Source organism: Solanum verrucosum, unplaced genomic scaffold (assembly GCF_900185275.1).
Source record: "Solanum verrucosum unplaced genomic scaffold, falcon-dt-bn FXZP01000049.1, whole genome shotgun sequence".
NCBI classification, from domain to species: Eukaryota; Viridiplantae; Streptophyta; class Magnoliopsida; order Solanales; family Solanaceae; genus Solanum; species Solanum verrucosum.
The window spans coordinates 3504141-3527893 of NW_026020221.1; the positions used below are offsets into that span (position 1 = coordinate 3504141).

A 23753-nucleotide genomic window follows, 5' to 3' on the forward strand; every position below is an offset into this window, starting at 1 on the left:
TTAAATAAGGATAGAAGGATAAAGCTATATCATTTTTTAATGCAAGTGCAAAGTAAATATGACATAAAAAATGAGACGGAGGGAGCAGCAAAATAAGAAGTTAGCTAACCTATACAAACATGGGGAAAAAATCACATTGATAGTATAGTCCTCAAAAATTGACTCTACTTCACGTGAATCTAAATCTAATCAGACTTTAAATATTCTGCTCGGTCAATATACAATTATTTTAGTAGACTTTGTTAGAAAATTAAATGTAGTTTTTAGAAAGAGGGGATATATGAGTACGGTATTTATAAGAAAATCTTAATAGCTCAGTAAACTTTTACCTCATTGACGAGGATATAATTTTTCGGAAAATATAAATGGCAAGACACCAATTTGTCACGAAATGGCACGAGGAACAAAAATGTTGTTTATTTCGAAATTTGTGTGAGAAGTTGAGGGTGATTGGGTAATTTCAATAATTTCTTGTACCCAAATTACCCTCAAAAGTAAAATTACTATTCTTAAAAAGTAAAACCACTTTTCAGTCACACTTTCCAAGAGGTGGCTGACCATTGGCTCTACTTATATTGTGCCACGTGGAAAATGTTGGGTCCCATTTCAGAAAATGATTTTCTCGCTCTTCTTGAACGTTTTTTTTCCTCTTTCCTACTTTTTATCTACATCTTTTTCTTTGACTTTTCTTTTCAAATTAATGTTTCAAATTTCTCTACTTCCATAGTTGTATAATTTTATTCATGGAAAATATAAAAATATGAAATCCAAAAAGAAAATATTCGTTCAATTTCTAACATTTTAAATTAATTATTTATATTACTAAAAATAGTTAGATAAAATTATTTGTTAATTTACAAAATATAATTAATTACAATTTTTTTATTATAACATTTTTCTTCTTTTTGTAAGTGTAAATAAAATTTATAAATTTTAAAATTAAATGTAAATTAGTAAAGCAATCATTTTATTTATAATTTCTTACGAAATTTGTAAAAAAAAAATAGCATAAATTTTGATACTAATTTCAAAAAGAAATATAACGGAAAGAGCATCAATGTTTTTGATAAATAATTACATAAGTTTTTATACTAATTTCATGAACTTAAAAAAACGGAAAGCATCCATAAATATCTATACAAATACATATTCTTTCCGTCAATTTATACGATATTTTATTCTTGATATTCAAGCTAGGTGAAATTTTTCATCACTTTAACCTTTTTTATTTTTCTTGCTATTTAATTTTTGTGGACTTCTCAAAAATATACGATACTATAAAATTTTTATAAGGTACATCTATATAGGATCCTTAAAAAAAAAACAAATTACACATTATCTAAGAATTTAATCATTTTAAAGAAATATGATAAATTATTTTCAATGATTTTATTATTTAACAACGATATATTAAGATGTCTTGTTAATATTTGATTTAAATAAAAATAATCAATAAATTACGAGTCATATCAACAAGAAAAAGCACTATCAACATTATCAAAATTAAACTAAAAATTAAACTACAAAGTAAATGCAATAAAATTTGATTATTATAAAGAGAAACACATGAATACTAACAAAGAGAACAATTTTTTTTTTCTGTTTTGAAGAGGGTTATACGTAAAATCATTACGGACCATTTATTAATAAAATAATAGAATATAAAAATTTATCCTAAAAAATCAATGTCTATTAGTACTTAAATAATTTTTAATTTTATATTACTTTGTGGTAAATATGATTGTAAAAGTTTATATTTGAATTGTTTCACAAAAATTAAGATTTTTCACTATTATAAGTCGAATCATTATGATGAAATAAATGTAATAGATATAGTATTATATGAGTTATGCTCTCTCACAAATACAAGTCAGTTGAATGCGATTATATAAGCATGATCAATACCGGATAATACAATTAGTTATGGTACATGTCAATTTTTGATCAATTTATCTTCGCGTATTATGGGTTATTAGAGTATATTTATTGATAATATCACATTTTAAATTTTCTAGTGATATCCATTAAACAATTGATATGAAAGAGAGTCAATAAATTTCCTTTCGTAATTATGAACGAATGATATTGCAACACAAATGGTTAAAGCTTAAACGAATAGTCTATAGGCCACGAGTTCGAATCTAGGTTATGTTCCAATTTTAGGTCTTTTAAAATAATTAGACTATTTGAAACTTTTATGATTTAAATAATTTTAAAATTCATTTTATTTGGTAAATAAGATTGTAAAAGTTTATATTTGGATTGTTTCACAAAAATTGAAGATTTTTCATTATTATAAGTCGAATCATTATGATGAAAATAAATGTAATGGATATAGTATTACATGAGTTATGCTATCTCACAAATACAAGTTATTTGAATGCGATTATATATGCATGATCAAGTTTTAATTGGGTAATACAATTAATTATGGTACATGTCAACCTTTGATCAAATTATCTTCACATTTAATAGTTATTAGACTATATTTATTGACAATATCTCATTTTAAATTTACTAGTGATATTCAATAAACAACTACTATGAAAGAGAGTATATACATTTCCTTTCGTAATTATGAATGAATGCTATTGCAGCGCAAATAGTTAAAACTTAAACAAATAGTCTATATGTCATATAAGTTTAGGTCCCCAATTTTAGGTATTTTTTAGTTTTTTTTTTTAAGTCTATAGGTCACGAGATTTTTTTAATTTTTTTTTTCAAGCCTATCGTATGCACCATCAAAATCTTCATGATTTTGGGACAACAAACTATCATCCTCATCTAAACCCAAAACATTATTCAATACGTCGTTTAATTGACTATTTGGATCCATCTTATTAAAATTATATAAATCTAACAACAAAAATAAAATAAAACTAATGAGTGAAGTAAAGAAAAAAAAATGAGTAAAGTAAGAGAGAGAGAAAATAAGAAAGAAGAAGTCAAAGAGTGGTTTTGTATTTTGGAGGGAAACCCACAAGTGGTTTTGTCACCTAAGGGTTATTTGGTCATTACGTCGTGTCTTGCCAATTCATGCCAAAAAAGTGTCTTGCCATTTAGCACTACTCATAATTTTTTTTATAAAAAAAGTGTTTATTCACAAATGGTTGACTAAAAGTCATAGTGAAAGTGTTTGACAAATAGGCGGCGTCCAAAGGGAGTAAAGGCGCCTCCAGTATTTGGACAAAGTCTATATTTGCACCCAAAATCTTCAAAAATTGATTTAACAGTCACCTCCAATCTCCTCTTTTCCCAAGAAATCTTATTTGTACTAAAATATTGCTACTATACTCCAACAAACAGATCAAATTTCAATTAATACAGTATCGTAATCCTTTTTAATTTTAGTTTAATTAGATTCTAAATTAATACAGTATCGTAATCCTTTTAAATTCTCTTCTTCACATGTTTGTATTATTTCATACTTGTGCTTTTCTGATCTTGTTTCAAATAATAACCACTTTCACTTTATCTTGTATATAACTTTATTCATAATTCATCTTTTTTAATATTTCTTCACGGTTATTTAACCATTTATCTTATGACAATTGTTAAAAAAAAGAAAATATGAATATTTATTTTCTATATTATCAACACATCTATAACTCTAACCAATTATCGAAGGATTTGAAAAGAGAAGGATATGATATGAATAAAAAAAAAAAAAAAAGAGCTCCAAGTAGCAGGGAGAGATAGGATGGGAGTGGAGTAGACTAGACAGACAGCCAAACTAAATCTTTTTGATCTTCCATCAAATCTCATAAACAGAAAAGTGACCTTTTTCCAATTAAGTAAACTTTGGATTCTATTTGTTGAGATTCGCCTGAAAATCGCGGAATCCCAAGTAAATCACCTTTGCACGTTCCGTACTCACAAAGTAATCACTTTTTACTCCTAACTAAGTACATTTTAATATTACACAAAGTTTTTTTTAATTAAATAAAATGATTAGATAAAATATTTTTTTGTTTGATGATTAATTATTTCAATTAAAATATAATAATATCAAAAGTTGAATTGTTTTTCAATTTAAAAAGGTAATTTTTTTTTCTAAATGGATTAAAAAAAAATGTGTAACGTAAATTAAAAACAAAGGTAAAAAAGGAAAAAGAACAGTATTTTCCTAGTCCTACAATTTTGCTAGGTTCTGTTGTCAGCAGGGTGATTGACATTACAAGTTAAAAGACCAATCAACATTAATGTTACTGCTTCTACGACTTTTGTTGCTATTATTCCACATAAATTGATAGCGAGTCTTCAAACTTGAAAACAAATGTGTAAGGATTAACCTGTCAAGGTTGTCATGGAATAATAGATATTTTTTTATTGAAGTTTTAGATTCAAATTCTCTTGAGTACGAAATTATTTTTGTTAGAAAGAGTCGTGGGACTTCTTGTCGCGAATTCAACTTTAATCGAACGAGATATTGATATCATGTGAAACCCAAATATAAGAATTATTCTTTCTATTACCTTTTTTAATGGGGTGAGAAAAATATTTTTCATGATACTTAGCAAATTATAGCGAGGGTTTGATAAATATCAAATTATCGAATTGAACTTTTTGATATTGTGATTTTAATATTATGATACTTGATAAGTGATATGTTTTTTTAAAAAAAAATAAAAAAAATATTATATATATAAAAAAAAATATTAATTAACAAAAATAATTTCTACTTTCTTTAAAATACGACATGTGTATGGTGTTTTTATCATACTATTGAGCCGTTTTCAGAAAATTGAGGTCATAATTCTCTATTACTCAGAGTATACGTAAGTCGGAATCAAATAAATCATAAGTATTAATTTACTATATCTCGTAAAATGTCAAAATATACTAAATTTAATTTGTATTATAATATCATATTTTTTTTAAAAAATTACAAACCAACATTTTCAATACTATACTGTATCATGTCCACCCTTATTATGTGGTGCGACCGTGTTACCAACTAACAAAATCTTTTTTGGCGCAAGAAATAGTTGTCTTAGATCTTTAATTGTCTGGAAAATGAATCATACTTTATGGTAAGATATATATTTATTATTTGGTGGTATGATCTATTTGTGAATGCTAAGCAATTTTCGAATTCAATGAATCTTTAGAACTTATTTGTGCATCTAATGTGGTTTATTTGAAAACCCTGGAGCCAAAAGAGTCATTTTGTGAAGAGGAAATATCAAAACGGACAATCCATTTGCACAGATTCAAAACAGAAAAATCGGTTGAATCCATTGACAACCATTTCTTCTGACTGCTCGACTAAACAATCGTTTGGCCATTTAATTTATTTATTTTTGGTTATGATTCATGGAAAAAAACACAACTAGCAATTTTTAAATTAGCTTGTCAGTCGTGTCAAAACCAACGACTTTCAATTTATTTATTTATTTTTGTAATTTTTGATCGTTTCGTACTGCAATGAGCAATCAGAGTTAAGAGTAGAGTTACTAGAAGGTCCATGTTTTTGTTCTTGGGCCATTATGTTTTAGGCCCGTGTCTTTGTAATGAACAGCTAGCTTGGCCCATTATGATTGTCTAAATTTCCCCCGCCTTTATCTAGTTGGTGGGTTCTAAAATTGTCCTTGTCAAGTTTTGAAACGTGGCAATTAACGATTGGGAGTTAGGCAATGATAACGTTAGATCCCCTCATCCAATCAACATCATCTTCTTAATAGTATTTTTTTTCTCCCCCAATTTCTACAACAAGATAAAGTTGTTTATTACTCCCATTATTGTACTCAGTCCTCCTCTTCAATCTTCATCTCATCGGCCTCTGTGTAATCAAACTTCTTCTTCTTGTTCCATGGCTACTAATCGCTGGCTCAGGCCCGAGGTATCTTCTATCCTTGCACTTTGTTATTTGTTTTCTAACTTTTTGAGGAATTTCTAAGCATAATGAATGATCGAGTAGGTTTATCCACTGTTTGCTGCCGTTGGAGTTGCAATCGGAATCTGTGGACTTCAATTGGTTCGTAATATGCGTATCAACCCTGAAGTCAGGTTCGATATATCATATTCCTTCAATACATCCTTATTTTCTCTAAATAAGTAGTATTTCTTTGTAGCAAGTAGTATATGTTACACTAGTTCTAGCTGGAAATACGACTAGTTTACATTTCTTTTTAATAGTGTAGACAGAAGTAGTCCAGGCCCCTTTTTGGGTACCCGATCACTTCCGCGAACTCCTTTGAATCATAGGTGGATTCTGTTTTAGATATCAAAATTTCAGAGATGGGGCTTTGAAGCAGGGTCACTTATATTGCAAAACTTTCAAGTGGAAAGTTTTTCGTGAGAAGAGATAATAGGCTTGACACGGATACTGTTGCTTATCACCCACCTTAGAATCAAGCCATTCAGCTTGACTATACCTGCCTTAATTCCCTCATTTAGGACAGGCAGATGTGGTAGCAGGTTAAGGATCTGTTAAATTACACCGAGGCTTATGAGGTATCAAGTCCCCCAGAATAATACTACGTAATTGTTTCAAGTAGTACTCCTCGTACGTAATTCTAACAGACTTGTTTCAACAACGTATTGATTGTTGAATATACACAGCAACATTCAGTTATTTACTATCTTTGCAAGAACTTACTCTTCTTTTTTCGTTCAATAAACATGGGCAGGGTAAACAAGGAGAAAAGAGCTGCTGGCATCCTGGAGAACTTTGAAGAGGGAGAAAAATATGCTGAACATGCTGTCAGAAAGTTTGCTCGTAGTAGGCCACCAGAAATTTTCCCTAACCTTAATAGGTTCTTCAGTGACCCTCAAAAGAATTAATCACCTGTAACTTGGTTAGCATAAACTTCATCATTATAATGGTGATTTGGAATGTAATGTGACTGGCACACTAATCTGTTGTGCTGGATGAATTGCAGTATCGATGTGTCCGTAAAATATGTTCCTCTGTGACGGTTTGTATTGAGACATTTGTCAAATGTTCAAATGTTGTTTTCTGAATGAAACTCAAGGTACAAACAACTACTCTAAGCAAAACGGTAACATGCAGTTTGTCCTGTATGTATCACATTGAAGGAAAAGATACCAACAATTATATAAAATACGGACATCGCGCTAGTCCTTGAAATAATCTGGAAAACAGAACAATATGTAATATGAGAAACTAAGATGCACCACTATATCTGCATTCTCTTGCTCCTAAGCTCTTCCCCAGGCATTCCAAACGAGGGAAATATCTCATACCACAGAGACGTTTCTTTGATCATGAAATCAACAAGACAACTAGATAACATTTAACGAGGATGCCAGCTTAGATTCCCAACTTTTTGGCTGTTCGACTGAACTGTCCAAGCTTCTTAGCTGTTTGTTCAGTTGGTGCCTCCAAATTCATACACAGGTTTGTAAAGGAAAAAAGAAACTTATCAGGGTGGAAGATGCTCAACATCCATTTCATATCTTATTCCTCTAAGTAGACTCTTTGCTGTTTCCTTTTCCTGCATTAATCACCAAACAATATGAGGGAAACTGCTGAAAGAGTTGTTTTCGAGAATGATTAAGAGAACATATTGTAACTTTCCATAGAGAAATTGACTCTTTAAGTATTTAATAAGAGGAGGTAAAACTTACTGGGCCAGAATAATCTAGAAGGCGGGTGCAATAAACCTCTGCATCTTCAAATCTCTTTTGAGCTTTATAATATCTTGCAAGAAACATTAAAGCTTCAACTAGGTTAGGACCTTCCCGTTCTTCAGCTTCCATAATCTCCAAATCTTTCTTGTAGTAAAATGCTGCTTCTTCAGAACGACCAAGTTCAGCATGCAGTTTTGCTAGCTGGTGAAGTGCAATTGCTTCTCTGTCATTACAATTTGCAGCCCTTCTGTAACATTTTATTGCCTCCTCAAGCATATGAAGCTGTTCCGTTTCAAAACACTGGGCCATTGCAATCCATAATCGAGAATCACTCGGCTGCAAGAACACTGACTTCTTAAAATAATGAAGAGCATAAAATGGCATCCCCATCATCTCATATGCTTGTCCTAATCCATACCAGGCTCGATAATCACATGGATTTATGTCCACAGCCCGCCTATAGGCATCAACTGCTGCTGGAGTGTTTTTCATCTCTACATACTCGTGACCCATAAGTGTCCAAGCTGATAAATAATTTTTATTCAATTTAAGAGCCCTCCGAAAATACATTACAGATTTCTCATGCTGCCCCTTCAAACTGTAATAGTTCCCAATAATGCAACAAGACTCTGGCCTGTATTTATCCGTCAAAAATACCCTATGTGCAAGATAACTTAAGGCTGAAAAACATTCCTTTGCATATAGCACATTGGAATACATATCCATGTCTTCAATCCTGTAAGGATCATTTCTTAGAAGTTCTTCAAATATAACTTCTACTTGTTCAAATTCTCTAAGACTGTATTGAGCTTTAGCAATCTGGGCCTGGATGTAATTGCTAAAACTGAAAGTCCCTTGCAAATTTTCATATTTCACCAATGACTCACTGTGCATACGAAGCTCTTGGTAAGCATTGGCTAGAAAGAAGTCTTTCATCCAGTGGTTATTAAGGTTTAAACTGTTCAATGTCTCAGCTGTGGTGCACAACGACTGCAGCTCAGACCAAGCACTCCAGTTCCAGGGGTAGCTATTTACTGACTCAACAAGAACTGTCCTAGCAAGATTGTCACTGCCTTTCTGCTTAAGAACAAGACCATACAAGTAAAGGCCAAAGGAATCAATGCTTCCATTTTTTCGAAGTGCAGACAACTCCCGCTCAATAGAAACCAGTTCGTGGTTCACAACATCACTCTTGCCTAAGGGTCCCTCGAGTTCTATCATCTCCTCTTCTTTTCGCTTTTCACCGGCCTAAAGAAACAATAAAGAAGCATCGTAAGCATCTATCACCAGGCTTATTAGATACAATTTAATATTAACAAATGACATAAAGCTAGTTGACTTTATATTTGCTTTTATGGAAGTATATTTAAGATTCATTTGTTTGAGAACAAAAAGGAGCTAAAGTTTCACATATATTCTCCTTCAATGACATTTTAGAGAGAATACCAAAATTAGGAAGGTGCTTATCAGCAAAGCTACAAACTGAGAACCAAAAAGAAAAAAGATTTGATGCCTGTATATCCTTATCTCTCTGCTAATGCAGACAACAAGAACCAATCACGGCTCTCCTTTTGTCCATTGCATGTGACCAGGTATGGTTAGAGATGGAGTTCTAGGGAAAAGCCCTAAGTTAATTTATGATCTGAATCAGTTAAAGTGTGCCATAAAATTGCTCCCCTTTGCTTCGAGTCCTATGACACGGTTTGATCAGTTGGAAATTCATTCAGATGTTAGTTGATTGAAAGAAAACATTACACTAATTTCATTCCTGAATGGTACACTTAATGAGAAGGTCTGTCATTTCCTTATCAAAAAGAAAGAATAAAAAAGAGAAGGTCAATCATTCAGGAAATGAACAAAACGTAGATTATAAAATGTCATGTAAGGAGTGACATACTAATATAACTGAAAAAGATAAATTCAATGTGCTTACACTATTCTGATATGTATTCTCTTCTTTTGGTTGATGATTCATTTTTACACTTTCTTGTACATTGAAAACCCCACTATTTTAGCAACATGAGAATCTCAAAGGAGAGTAATATGGCCCATGACAAAATAGTTTACAGTGAATTATACGTCTAACTAAGCGAAAGGGAAAATATTAACAACTCCAAAGATAGGACTGACTGAAGTAAAGCTAAGGAACACCACCACCACCCACAAAATAGGTGGGGGGAAAAGAAGAGGAAAGCTCCAGCACCTCAATTTCATCCTCGAACATAAGCCAAAGGAATAAGAGAAGAAGACAAAGGAAAAGTCATATGTAAATTCCAGGTAAACATACAACAAGATAGCACCCGAAAGCTTAACAGTCACTTCTTGGAAAGACAGCACATAAAAGGGTGAAGTTTACCAATAGTTGACTGCCAGCCTAAGAACCATCTAATTATTAATAAACTTATACATAGAGAACTCATTGGGACATTGCCACCTGGAAACATGCTACATCAGTACCTGAGTTTTGATTTGAATAAACCAGGGACATCGTGACCAAAGTGTGATAGCGTCTAACCAAGAGTTCCCACATTATGAGCGCATGTGCTTAATTTAGTCCACCACATCAACACATGTAAGTGGTGCTAGATATAAAAGAGTTCCCATATCTTATTTGACAAATGGATTAAGAAGCTACCCTGAGAGATTCAAGTAGGTAATTGTAGTATAAAGGTGCTGACGAGAAACTCTATAATTAATAAGCATCTTAAAGAGAAAGAGAGTTAATACTGTTGTGTATACAAGAGACTAAGTCGGTTGGAAAAAGGCTGTAGAGATTAGTAAAAAGAAGTTACAAATTAAGGTATTGTGGGTTATATAAAGATTAGGATTGTGGAGAAGATTATAGTAGAGGTATGCCTTTAATGAAATCTATTGCATCATCTAAAAAAAGGGAAAGTACACATAAGCTGACCCGAACACCATGTCATTAAACAAGACTATCAAGCAACCAACTTTTACAATTGTTCAACAAGACACAAATCCCTTTGGTCGGAGAAACGCCATCTCCAACCAAACCCATCACTTTCTCCTAGAAGAAAAACACCATTAAAGTGAGCTTCGAGCTCTAACCATGAGCAAACAATAGAGCTCCAACGAGCTCACTGATTCACACAACCTCCGACAAACAGCCACCAAATATCTCCGACCACCACGAGATCCAGAAACCACCCACAACGCAGCCGACAAAACCCCAACCCACGCACCTCACTAGTCTGGCAAAACAGCCAGCAAACGACCCCAAGCTCCAAGGTTTGGCGAACCAGATCAAAACTCCATGAGACAGCCTCCACCATAGCTCTCTTGTGAGCTCTGAGCTCCATTTCCGGTGAGGTTTGAGTTTTCGCTTCTAATCTAATTAAAATTGATGTTGTTTTACTTTGTTTTTGCTCTTTTTGTTGCTATGTTCAGCTGCGTTTCCGATGTCAAATGTTCTAATCCTTTTAGATCTGGCCGGAGGGGCTCAAACTCCGGCCACCTTGTGTCAGATATGATTTACAGGTCGGATATCCTATTTAAACGAGGTGTATTCATTTTTTAATATAAATGCCATGTGGTAATTAAAAGGGGATGTGGCAATTCCATTTGTTATTTGAAGAAAGGGATAATGAGCTGGTTATTTCCAGCAAAGCAACTAACGTCTACAAGGGCATATATATGCGAAAAGTTGGACGGCGAGGGCACGGGTGAGCCAAACTTCAAACGGGGGTATATTTAGACATTTTCGTATAATTTAGGGGCATATTTGACCCTTATCCGTAGATTTTAAGAAATAAATCTCTTTATTTGTTTTATATTAACAGCAGAAATCACCTCAATGCATAGAGCGCTTGAGTGAGCAATGGAACTGAGATTGTTACTTAGTATTAAGTGGGAAAAAAATTGTAAGAAGAGAAGTCTCATCTCAAGTGTTGAATTCCCACGAGAGAAAGTCAACCACAATAAATATCAACTTCTTACATTTTTACAGTTTTGAGAAGATTATTTCCCTTTCGTGTTTCATAAAACAAAAAATTAACTGGTAGATTCGACACGTCTTAATGTACATGCATATTGACATCTTTAACCCTTCTGCTGATACGCAAGGAAGGTCAATTCAGAATAGAGATAGACCAGATTATACAATTAAATAAATAATAAAGCTACCTTGAAGAACACAACAAGACCAAAAGGCACAATCATTGGCAGAATACCAAAGGGAATTATATTAGTTTCTTGCTATCTCTGCACAACTTCATTATAACCCTTAAAGTTGCTCACTGAAAGCTGTGACCAATTCCTGGCTATTTAAGGACATGATAAAGCAAAATAAAGTGAAACTAATAAAGAGATATAATGAAGAGCAGACACCATTTCCCTAAAGCTATTTAGCTATGCATTTTGAATCTATCTTGGGCGCAGAGTTGATTTCTTTACCTGCCATCTTAAGTTACAAAACATAGGAGACCTTAACTGCATCTTCAAGAACAGAATACCTAGAGAACTCAGTCAAGGAAAAAGATTTCTCCTATTGATGAAAATGACGTTCTCTTGTTTGCTCAGTCATTTAATACATATGGAACGTGATCGAGCTTTTAGTGCCTTTGATAATGTAATTGAATCTTTAAATGTTGAAAGACGCAATTGAGATGCCCTAGATGGATCACACCATCTTCTCATGCACGTGGTATGAATTACTTAAGATGTATTAACTAAAAGGTGACTACTTAAACACGTTTTGATATAGCCAGCTACCAGTGCATAGTGTTATTAGTTTCATCAATGCCAATGCTCTAGTTAGAACCATCTAGAAGTATCCCTTTGCTAATAATTCATCTGCGGGTCATATATTTGGTTCCAGTCATGGACATTTAAACATGTATTGATGTACCAGATCACCTGATTCTCCAGATGTTATACTAATTCAGATTCACAAAATGATAAAGGTCATAGCTTTTGGTCTAATAACATGAATACACCCCAATGGTATTAGTAACAGCTAATCAAATACCAGGTTAATGCTTTCACTCAATAACGATAAGCATGAAAGAGGAGAAACTAAAATCAAGTACAAATTGGTAAAAAGGATGATAAAAGACAAACCAAGAAAAGGGCATAACAGCGCAAAAACACGGCTTTCTTGCCAGTCTGATCACGGAGCACATGTGTTGCCCGCCGGTACTCCCGACAATCGAAGTAGGACTTAGCGAGCAGGTAAAAATCGCTGTCAATGGCTTCGTTGTCATCCTCCGGTACAGTCGGCGTAGCCACATGTGATACTCCCGCAGCAGGGGTTGAAGTGAAAGCAGCTTCCGTGGCTGTGCGGAACCGGCGACGGATGCTAGAGCTGCCACGCTGGAATCTTGTGTGAGACGGGGTGTACTTTGCTGGGTCTTGCTCAATTCCCACTAACTGTTCTGCCGCCCTGTGCCCAATGGAAAATCCCAATTAAGATTAAAAAAAAGGGGAAATTTTTAGGGTTTATTTTGGAGAAAGAAGATATACCATTTGGAGGCTGAGTAGAGACAGCGGTCACTGAGCTGACGGACGGCGGCTCGGAGCTCGTTTCTGCAGTTTTCTTTAACACCCATTCGATGGATCTGTGTAGTAGTAAAACTTTTACATACAAGCTACTACTATTATATTGACGGCGAAGATAGGAAGGACTCGCCGGAGTTGGAACGCAAATTGGGGTAAAATGGACAAATTTAGGTCGCCGCCGGCGAGGAGGTGGTAGATGACTGCGCGGGTTAGCTTCTTTTTCAAATTTTTGTACTTGTAGCTACTGCTGCGCTGGATGAAATATGGTTTTGTACTCCATTCTTGACTGCATCAAATTATATTTCAAAATTTTGTAACTTGTTTAGAAATAAATTAAACATGTCTGTATTTTACATTTAGTAATTTTCATATTTCAATTAAACATATCAACTTATTATAAAAAATAAAATTGATTAAACACTTTTTATTCAAATTTATTAATAAAAAAATGAAGAAAAATCAAATATACCTTTGAATTTTAAAAATGGTATGAATACAACATTTGTTATATTTTAAAGTTGTATATATCATTATCTTATTATCGTACTTTTGAGCTAACAGAAAGACATATGGCATCGTCTCAATGATTTATTCTGTCTTATTTTATTTTTTATCAAAATAATATTCATTCATTGCATTTGTTGTCTTGGCCTTGAAGCTTCTAAATTTCTCTATTGATCAACAAATTAAAGGTCTTTCTCGTATCCTTCTTAATTTCCATCCAGTTTCAATCTCTCTTGAAGAAAGTATTCCTAAATTTTATGTATGTAGATCTCCAATCACTATTGAGACAAAAATAATTCAAAATATTAAGTCAATTTGATTAGAATGATAAGTAATTTAACGTCCTATCTGTGATTTTTCTATCCAGCAAGCGAAAATCTCTATCCACATCGACGTCGACTTCCAATGGCATCATTTCAACCGTCAAATCCTAGGATCCTTTTCATGCCCTTTATTGTTGGGTCTGCTACTTTTATTTCATTTTTCACTCGGTAATTCACATTCACCACCGTTAATGAAAGTGGCTCGACGGTTTTGAAGACAAGTCACCTTTATTGGAGGAGCTTAGGATTGACCTAAAGCAAATTCACCAAAAGACATTATCAATTACAAATTCATTTCGCGTTAAAGTAGGTCTTCATGATAATGTTGACCTTTCTAAGACGTTATCATCTTCATGGCGTTCGGACTTTTCCAATTACTTGTCAGAAAGCTTCATTTTGGAACCATATTAGGATGGATAGTTTGGAGAAGACAATTTAGTTCTAGATAAAAAAAAATAAAAATAGAATAAATTATTGTGTGGTCCAAAAATATAACCGTAAGGATACATACAACCTTAAAGTATAACGAAAGACATACGCATACCATTTTAAAACGTTCACAAATATATTTAGCTTTTTTTTGAAAAAGAATTACCCGTACTTTTATTCATCTATTAAGTACTATCAAAAATAGACATTCTATTTTAATTGTTCAAACTTATAAAAAAAGAAATGTATCATTAAATGATTACATAGAGTAGTAATTAAATTTAGATTTTAAAAACATAATCAATAAAATTAATTATTAAAATAAACCTCTATTTTTTTTTAAGGGAGAGTCAAGTTAACATGGTCAAATGAAATAGAAGAAGTAGTTAGGTTAATCAAATAAAATATGTCATTTCCTTTAATTATACACATTAATGTCATAGAAAATATTTGAGTTTTAAAGACGAGGCAAACTTATTGGCAATATATATGAAAAATGTGAACCTGTGTTCTCTTCTTAAAATTATGTATTTTATAGATACATATATATAATTTTATTTTTAAAATCAATATAATATTATAGTGTGACACTCATGCTACTAGAAAAAATGAAGAGGAATTTTCGCAAATTGCCATCATAATAAACTTAATCACGCTCTATAGCTATAATTTGTATATTTACGGGCTGTAGCTATAGTTTAAGCTGTCTCGTTTGTATAATTCATGGGTTTGTATAAATCGCATGTGAGTTTGTATAATTCGCGGGTACGTTTGTATAATTGAGTTATTTTTGTATAAACTCAAAATAACGAATTTATACAAACATCTGAACTTTAAACAATTATACAAATTATATTATACAAAATTACAATATACAAAAGTTATACAAATTATATTATATAAATTTTCGAATTATAAAAACTCGAAACCCCAACCCATGTAATTATCACTAAATGTTGGTCGCGAGTGGTAATTAACTAAAACTATAATTATGATAACTAATTAGCTACTCCCTCCGTCTACTTTTAATTGTCATGTTGCGCTTTTCAAAAATCAATATGACTAATTTTCAAAGTTGAATTAAATTACATTAATTCAATATTTTAAACAAAAAATTTAGATATTAAAAAACTATACGAAAAGTACAACAAATTCAAATTTTTGCATATCAATATGATGAAAAAATACATCGTAAAATGTTAGTCAAAATTATTATTATTTAATTCTAAAAAAAGAAATTATGACAATTAAAATTGAACGAAGATAATATAGTATATACTTGCTTAACTTGTAATTTTCCCAAAAATGAAATCATTGAATGTTGAGTTAATTGACTTTGAGCGACCAGAGATCAATTCTCATATTAACAAATTTAAAAAGTATTTTAAAAAATTATGATTATCTATATATTTAAAGATCCTTTACTTATATTAACAAATTTAAAAGCCTGTAAAATACAAATTATTAGCTAACACTTCTTTGTAATTAAGTTCTTAGCGCCATAGTCCGGAGAACGGTGAAATGTTGAATCTGCACCGAACCCTCATAGTACCGCTAAATCCCATTTCTCCCACCCTCAGTCACTTCGCCACTCTTCCGCCGCCGTCACAGCTACCACCGGACCCCGTCGTAATCTCCAACCTCATACTTCAATCCAGCCCAGAATCATTATCAGATACCCTTCACACCCTCACGCAATGGACACCGGACCTCGTCCAAGCTGTACTAAAGCGTCTATGGAACCACGGCCCGAAAGCTCTCCAATTTTTCAACCTCCTCGATCACCACCGTTCATATACTCACTCTGCCACAGCCTTCGATCACGCCATTGACATCGCTGCTCGGATGCGCGATTACAAGACCCAGTGGAAACTTGTGGCCCGAATGCAATCTCGGCGGCTCGGCCCGAACCCGAAGACATTCGCTATCATCACTGAGAGGTATGTCTCCGCTGGGAAAGCTGATAAAGCTGTGAATGTTTTCCTGTCTATGCATAAACATGGTTGCCCTCAAGATTTGAATTCTTTCAATGCATTTCTCGACGTGCTTTGCAAATCAAAACGGGCCGAGATGGCTCTTAAGTTGTTCAAGATGTTCAGGAGCAGGTTTAAAGCTGATACAATTAGTTATAATACACTTGCGAATGGGTTTTGTTTAGTTAAGAGGACACCCAAAGCACAAGAAATTTTGAAAGAAATGGTGGAGAGAGGTCTGAATCCAACCATAACTACATATAATATAATGCTTAATGGGTTCTTTAGAGCAGGGCAGATTAAGGAAGCTTGGGAATTCTTTTTGCAGATGAAGAAGAGGAAATGTGATATTGATGTTGTGACTTACACTACTATAGTTCACGGGTTTGGTGTTGCGGGTGAGGTTGAGAAGGCTCAAAAGTTGTTCAATGAAATGGTGGGGGCTGGTATACTTCCCTCTGTTGCAACTTATAATGCTCTGATACAAGTTATGTGTAAGAAAGATAGTGTGGAAAATGCTATTTTAATTTTCAATGAGATGTTGAGGAAAGGTTATTTGCCGAATGCCACAACTTATAATGCCATTATAAGGGGATTGTGCCATGTCAGAAAAATGGACAATGCTATGGAGTATATGGATAAGATGAACGAGGATGGGTGCGAACCAAATGTTCAGACTTATAATGTTGTCATCCGATACTATTGTGATGAAGGGGAAATTGAGAAGAGCCTGAGGGTGTTTGAGAGGATGAGTACCGGGGATTGTTTACCTAATTTGGATACATACAATATCTTGATAAGTGCAATGTTTGTGAGGAAAAAATCAGATGATTTATTAGTGGCTGGGAAATTATTGACAGAAATGGTTGACAGAGGGTTTCTTCCTCGAAAATTTACCTTCAACCGGGTCCTAAATGGTCTTTTGCTAACTGGTAATCAAGATTTTGCGAAGGAGATTTTGGGGTTGGTAAGCAAATCTGGCCGCCTCCCCTGTCATTTTAAATTGTGAGCACAACAGCATAGGTATGATACCAAACTAAGTGCCTTTTTGAAGCCTAATGAAACAGTAAATCTCTAAATCTGAGATGGGTTTGTCACATGCCATGGACGGGCATGATGAATGTGAAGAGTTTGAGATGAAAATGACTTAAAAAGCATGCCATTATCTTAATGCAGCAGCTCACGAGCATGTTTGTTGCGTCTCGTGAAATTCAATCTTGGAGTGTGGTAATATGTGGATAAGTATGATGAATGTGAAGAATTTGAGATGAAAATCTATGATGCTCGGACTTTCCAAAAATGTTGCATGTTGCTGCACCCGTGGTAGATCCTCCAAAAATGCACAACTTTGGAAGGATCTGACATGCGCCTGTCGGCATTTTTAAATAGTTCGAGATTAGTCAAAAAGCACACCATTATCTTTATACAGCAACTCACGAGCACAGAGACTTGGCATTGATAAGGGCTTGTGTTATTTAGCAGGATACTCTGACTGTGACCCATGACTTGAAGGAGGGGCATCTCAAAGTGTTCCCATTTTCACTTGTATAGGATAAATTCATTACTTCTTGTTATTGATATATCCACCACAGAGAAAGGGCAGTGACATCCAGATAAAATCACATACCTGTATACAGGTATATTTTTCCCTCCTATATTCTTGATGAAGGAAACATGGAGGTTAGAAAATAAAGTGGGGTTATACATTTACTGAATTACCCCAAGTCTTAGCAACTCCCCCGCAAATCTTATTGAACCTTTGCTGTTTTAAGTTTAAGAATATGAGTTTGTAATTTCTAAGTTGTTGAACGTCTTTGATGATGTTGTTTTTACCCCCAAAAGGGGAGACTGTTCAATAGGCAATTTAATTCTGTGTCAAGTTTTATATGTGCTCTCTTCATCTGCTTGATCCCAAAGAAACTAGTTGCTGAACATACTGGCATTTTAAATTCTTTGCGTTTTCGGACTCCTTTTCTGTGATTGCAGTCTTTGATTGAAACAACAAGGAGATATAACTCTACGCAAAGATATAAACTTTTGTGTTCATCTTTTTGTGATCATTAACTATCTTGCATCAATTCAAGTCCGGAACTTTATAATAGTCAAAATTGTTTCTATTATGATTTCATCTATTTGGAATGGCAATTTCTTTCTAATTTTCCTTAAGGTGTTGGATAAGTCAGTTCTCCGTCTTATATAAGGTTGTCGGCCTGTATTGCTGTAGGATAGATGCCTTTTAGTTTCAGCTTGTCGTGAAGTATGCAGTTTATGCATCAGTGGATTGCTGTGCTTGGATCAGAGACAGGCAGTTCCCTTCTCCTGTGATCATTACTTTCAACAACCAAAAGCTGTAGGATATATAGCGACTCATTAGAACGTTTGAATTGCCAATCTTTGGCATTTTTGTGAAACACGAAGAGCACTTAAAACTCCTGATGTTTATGCAATGTGTGTAGGATAGATGAGATCTATTTTCCCATCCAACCTCAACTAATGCTTCAGGCTTCAGCATCATTATAAAAGACTAGAAACGCTACATGATTACATACTCAAAGCTAACAGGTTCTCCTAATATATTAGCTCCCCCACTACATTTACTACAGCCCTTACAAACATGATATAAGAGAATGCAGATTAATAGATTTTTGATCTAATTTTATTCAGTTCTATTTGGAGTAGTTCTCTTAATCTGATACCTTTTGGCCTTATTTTGCAATTTTTTTAAGCTGAGTGTTTCTAACCAACCTGTCTGTAAAATGTAAACTTGCAGTGATGAGATAGTAGCACCATATCCTAGTAGACAATAGGCTGATGTGGTTCCTTCTTTTTCTTAAAACTGTGTACTTTACAACCAACACAAACTCATCAATTCGTAAGCTAGCAAATAGAAATCTTCTATTTACTTTATACTAAAACCCATTTTTTGATTCCGAATTTCACTTTCAATGGCACCAAAAGCAGAGAAAAAGCTAGCAGAGCAGAAACCAGCAGCAACAGAGGAGAAAGAAGCTGAAATAGCATCAGCAGGCAAGAAGCCAAAGGTAGGGAAGAAGTTTCCAAAGAAAGCAGGTGCAGCCGGTGCTGACAAGAAGACGACGAAGAAGAAGAGGGGGTAAAGAAGACTCTGCTAGAGGCCACTGGCTGGGAAATTATCGACAGAGAATTTCGTCCTCGAAGATTTACCTTTAGCCGGTTCCTAAATGGCCTCTATTAACTGGTAATCAAGATTTTGCTAGAGAAATTTAGAGACGTGGAGTTGCAAATTATGCAAATTGAGGTGCACAATTTCATTCAACGATCTCAAAAGTGTTCCCATTTTTGCTTCTACCAGATATCTCTACTTGTTATATATTGATATATACGCAAGTCGCAACACAATAAGGACAATGACATCCAACTAAAACAAAATCCGTGTATATTTGAAGTTTATAGATTTGAGTTCCACCAAAATTCATTTGATTTACTGTGTTTGTAATCAATTATTTGTACTTATTTAGTGCGTACAAGTTTCGAATCAAAGCTACCTTTGCAATTTTAAGTTCACCAATATAGCCACATCAAAAGATATCTCGTAGCAATAAGTATTCTTACTTAGCCACGGAACATTAAATTTATAGCTAATTTTTACCAATACTACTTCTAGACTTCTAACTATGCATGCAAATAAAAATAAATTTGTTTTTCTGAATATGTATGTCATCGGGCAACGCATAAATTTGTAAAATCATTAGAAAAAATGTTTAACCACAATGAACATATCTTAAAGAAGAAATGATTCTAGTTAATCATATGGTCGTTCAAAAATTTTCTTTCAAAAATATTATATTTTCTTCTAATGTATCTACAAATTGTGACCAAAATTTCATTACTTCGGCGCCCAAACAACCTTTTTAGATATTTTTCCTCAATAGTAGGCAGCTCTATTATATACTAAAAAACAAATCTAACCACGTGATTATGCATGTGTCGTCATCAGATTCCCCATTTCTCATGTTCCCCGTGAATTTCCAAATATAACCTCCTACAAGCGCGCGGACCACGGAAGCTACAGCAAGGTCAAAACCGTCAATTCAGTGTACATAGGCGCGGCCATCTAGGGAAGAAAACTCAAATTCCCGCTGTAGAATCTGAAATTCAAACTTTCAAAAACCCTCCAATGGCTTATTTCCACCCCGCCAAATTCAACAAACCCTTTCATAACGGCTCCTTCTTCTCCATTTAAGTTCTCTCTCTTCCTGCAAGAGCTTCGTATAAACACATTGTTTGAGTTTGTTTGGAGTTTCGTCGAAAGATTTTTTTTTAATCATGGCTTTAGCTTCAGATCCTTCGAAAGAATCTAGATCTACTTATTGTCGGAAACAGAAATCACTTGGTCTCTTATGTTCAAAGTGTGTGGTTTTTCTCTGCCCTTTTATGCATTTGATGTTTTGAGAATGAATCTGAACATTTGCTGATTATTTTTGTGTTTTTGTGAATTGGGTGTAGTTTTTTGAGCTTGTATGATCGGGAAGGTGTGGAAACTATTGGGCTTGACGATGCTGCTCGGAGATTGGGTACTGATATGATTTTTGATTTTTTTTTTTTTTGTTGAGGGTCTGATTTCGATTTATATTTATGAGTTTGTTTTGGATTCCTATGTAGGGGTTGAAAGACGGCGGATCTATGATATTGTGAATGTACTGGAAAGCATTGGTGTAAGATCTATTAATTGGAATATCGTAACAATTTTTGGTTTTTGAATTAAAAGATTCTATTTTTATTTTTAAATCTTATAGTTTTTTATTTTTATAAATTTAGGTTCTTGCTAGGAAGGCTAAGAATAGGTATTCATGGAAAGGGTTAGGTGCAATTCCGAGGACTTTGGAACAGTTGAAGGTAAACACAGAAGTTTAAACTTTTATATCTTGGATCTATGTGCCACTTTTTTGGCTTGCTAAATTCGGTTTATAATTGGATAGGAAGAGGGTCTTAAGGAGAATGTCAGTGGATTTGATGGATCTAGCTCTGCCAAGGTAAGTAATTGGCGATTCGCGTTCTTGAATATTGCTTGGGTTAGCCTTATGTCTAGCGAGATAACACTGTTATCTTCTTTTTGCTCCATAATCTCAGGGTTCAGATGATGATGAGGATGATAGAGATTCCAGCCTAATCACTTCGAGTCAGACTGATAAACTAAGCTCCAACTCTGGTGTCAACTCTGCAGCGCCTGTTAAATCTGGTAAATTTGCTTCCCTTTCCCCTCTTTCAAGTGGTACTTGTAAATTGCCATTCAATTATTCTGATGTAAAAAAATAGAGATACTTTGGGACTAATTTCTGAGATATTGTGCTATGTTTTAACAGAAAATAGGAGGGAAAAATCATTGGGACTGCTTACACAGAATTTTGTGAAGCTCTTCCTCTGCACCAATGTAAGTAAAAAACTTTCAAGTGTACAACTTTGTTTCTCAATTTGCTTTCAACAGACCCTAATTCTCTGTGGTGATTCTGTTCAGGTTGACATGATTTGCCTTGATGAGGCAGCAAAGATATTGCTAGGAGATGGGAGGCCTCCTGCCATGACAAGAAGTAAAAAGTCTACACCTTTTTTTCTTGCTTAAGAGTAATCTGAACTACTAATGCACAAACTGTTAGTTCTTATAATTCAACTGTGCTGCCAATCTATGCTCCTTCAAGTAATGCTGTTCCTTCTTATCTATGCAGCTAAAGTTAGGAGGCTATATGATATCGCAAATGTTTTGTCTTCGATGAGATATATTGAGAAGGTAATTATCCTCAAGTGATTATTCACCAGGAAGACAATATCTGGAAATTCAACCCTTATCTAGGTAAAGTTTTGTATAAGAAACTCTAGTCACTAATAGTGCTGCTCGCATGACTTGTAGACTCATCATCCAGATACGAGGAAACCTGCATTTAGATGGTTGGGGCTGAGAGGAAGATCAGAATATAAATCAGTTGATGCCTTTTGTGCTATTGAGTCCAAGAAGAGGGTATTTGGGACTGAGCTTACAAACACAACTATCAAGAGGAACAGAGTTGCTCTACCTATGGATGGTATTTCAGATGAAGCAACTCGAAAACAACTGCTAACTGAAGTGAAATGTGAGAACCTGGAAAATGATTTTCACATTCCTAAACAGGAGCCTGGTTTAACAGCGAGCAAAAAGAGTTACCACTTTGGTCCATTTGCTCCTCCAACCATACCTCAAGCTGAAGTTTCTGAGGCTGACAGAATGAAGCGGGTTCATGACTGGGAAAGTCTAGCCTCCAGTTACCGTCCTCAATATCACAACCAAGGTATGATGAGTTTCATTTTGCTTGAAATTTCATCCTCTCAAATTTAGTATGATTCAATTGATAATCATTCAGAGGATTATAAAAATTAGAAGGCAAACCAAATTAGAAACAAAAAGTAGTGTCCTGATCTACCCTCATTAAGAAGCTTTTATAATTTTCCTGAGCTCAACCCTTAAGTGTCATTTTTAATTGGATGCTGTGTGTCCTACCCTTTTCTTAGGAATACCACATTGAGAGTCTGTAGTTACTTCTGCAAAATTGGGTGTTTTGCTCTTTTAACTTTGACAGCAAGTAAGCTCTTGTTAATGTGATTTATCATCTACCAGGATATCGATTATTATGTTTAAATTTCTTTTTCTAGTGCACTGAAACAGGTAATTCAATCATGTTATACATCTGGTCTATTCTCAAATTGCTCTGCTGACTGGTTATTTGCTCCATATGATGATATAGACGCGTTTAGTATGTTCCTTAACCAAATCATCTTCTACATAAGATGTGAAACAAACTTTTTTAGATTGCATTTACTGTTTATTTGACACAGCTTCTTATCTATGATGACATATTATCCCAGCAGTATAGACAAATTATTCTTATATCTTTTGCTCATTCGATGTACTTGAGCTTACTAGCAAGTCTTGTTTGTTTGTTATGTTTCAGCACTGAAAGATCTTTTTGCACATTATGTGGAAGCATGGAAATCATGGTACTTGGAAGTTGCTGGGAAGAACCCAATTCAGCTGATCTCCTGATGTGTTCTTTATTGATAAGAACAGGATATTGAAGTTAACTGCCTTCACAAACTAGACATGGTCGTTGCACATTCTCGTTGCATTCAACAGTAATTTGATGTACATTTTCGATATCTTTTCAGTTAATAGTGAAGTGATTCTTGAAAGGATTGACATGCTTTATGGCAAAACATAGTTGTTATAGAGGTAATAAATTTAGGGCTATTATTGCCTCGTTAATTTGCATACCCCCAATATATCCATTTTGATGCGTTGGGTAAATTCAAAATCCAATTTGCAGGTTAATTTTGGGCTACCAACCTTTACAGTATCTGGTGAACTTATTCGAAACTCTAATCAACTCATTCATATCGACAGGCT

The 23753-nt window shown here is 34.0% G+C and overlaps 4 protein-coding genes across 4 annotated transcripts; 3 read left to right on the top strand and 1 right to left on the bottom strand.

Moving 5' to 3' along the window:
• Positions 1–5716: 5716 nt before the first annotated feature.
• LOC125831357 (uncharacterized) lies at positions 5717–6983 on the top strand. The gene is made up of 3 exons (XM_049510554.1): positions 5717–5842; positions 5921–6009; positions 6633–6983. The coding sequence occupies exons 1-3, from the start codon at positions 5813–5815 to the stop codon at positions 6784–6786; spliced, it is 273 nt and encodes a 90-aa protein (XP_049366511.1). The 5' UTR covers positions 5717–5812; the 3' UTR covers positions 6787–6983.
• Positions 6984–7269: 286 nt separating this feature from the next.
• On the bottom strand, positions 7270–13343 carry LOC125831348 (anaphase-promoting complex subunit 8). The gene is made up of 4 exons (XM_049510546.1): positions 13078–13343; positions 12676–12997; positions 7594–8844; positions 7270–7460 (listed from the first exon to the last, which is right to left on the bottom strand). The coding sequence occupies exons 1-4, from the start codon at positions 13161–13163 to the stop codon at positions 7389–7391; spliced, it is 1731 nt and encodes a 576-aa protein (XP_049366503.1). The 5' UTR covers positions 13164–13343; the 3' UTR covers positions 7270–7388.
• A 2517-nt stretch (positions 13344–15860) lies between these two features.
• On the top strand, positions 15861–17601 carry LOC125831351 (pentatricopeptide repeat-containing protein At1g74900, mitochondrial). The gene has a single exon (XM_049510549.1). It carries the CDS (start codon positions 15891–15893, stop codon positions 17349–17351), a length of 1461 nt encoding a protein of 486 aa, XP_049366506.1. The 5' UTR covers positions 15861–15890; the 3' UTR covers positions 17352–17601.
• Positions 17602–20598: 2997 nt separating this feature from the next.
• LOC125831353 (E2F transcription factor-like E2FE) lies at positions 20599–23612 on the top strand. Its single transcript, XM_049510551.1, has 11 exons — positions 20599–20730; positions 20828–20895; positions 20984–21036; positions 21140–21217; positions 21301–21354; positions 21452–21560; positions 21685–21752; positions 21837–21909; positions 22045–22106; positions 22227–22641; positions 23302–23612. Exons 1-11 carry the CDS (start codon positions 20648–20650, stop codon positions 23391–23393), a joined length of 1155 nt encoding a protein of 384 aa, XP_049366508.1. The 5' UTR covers positions 20599–20647; the 3' UTR covers positions 23394–23612.
• Positions 23613–23753: the final 141 nt, after the last annotated feature.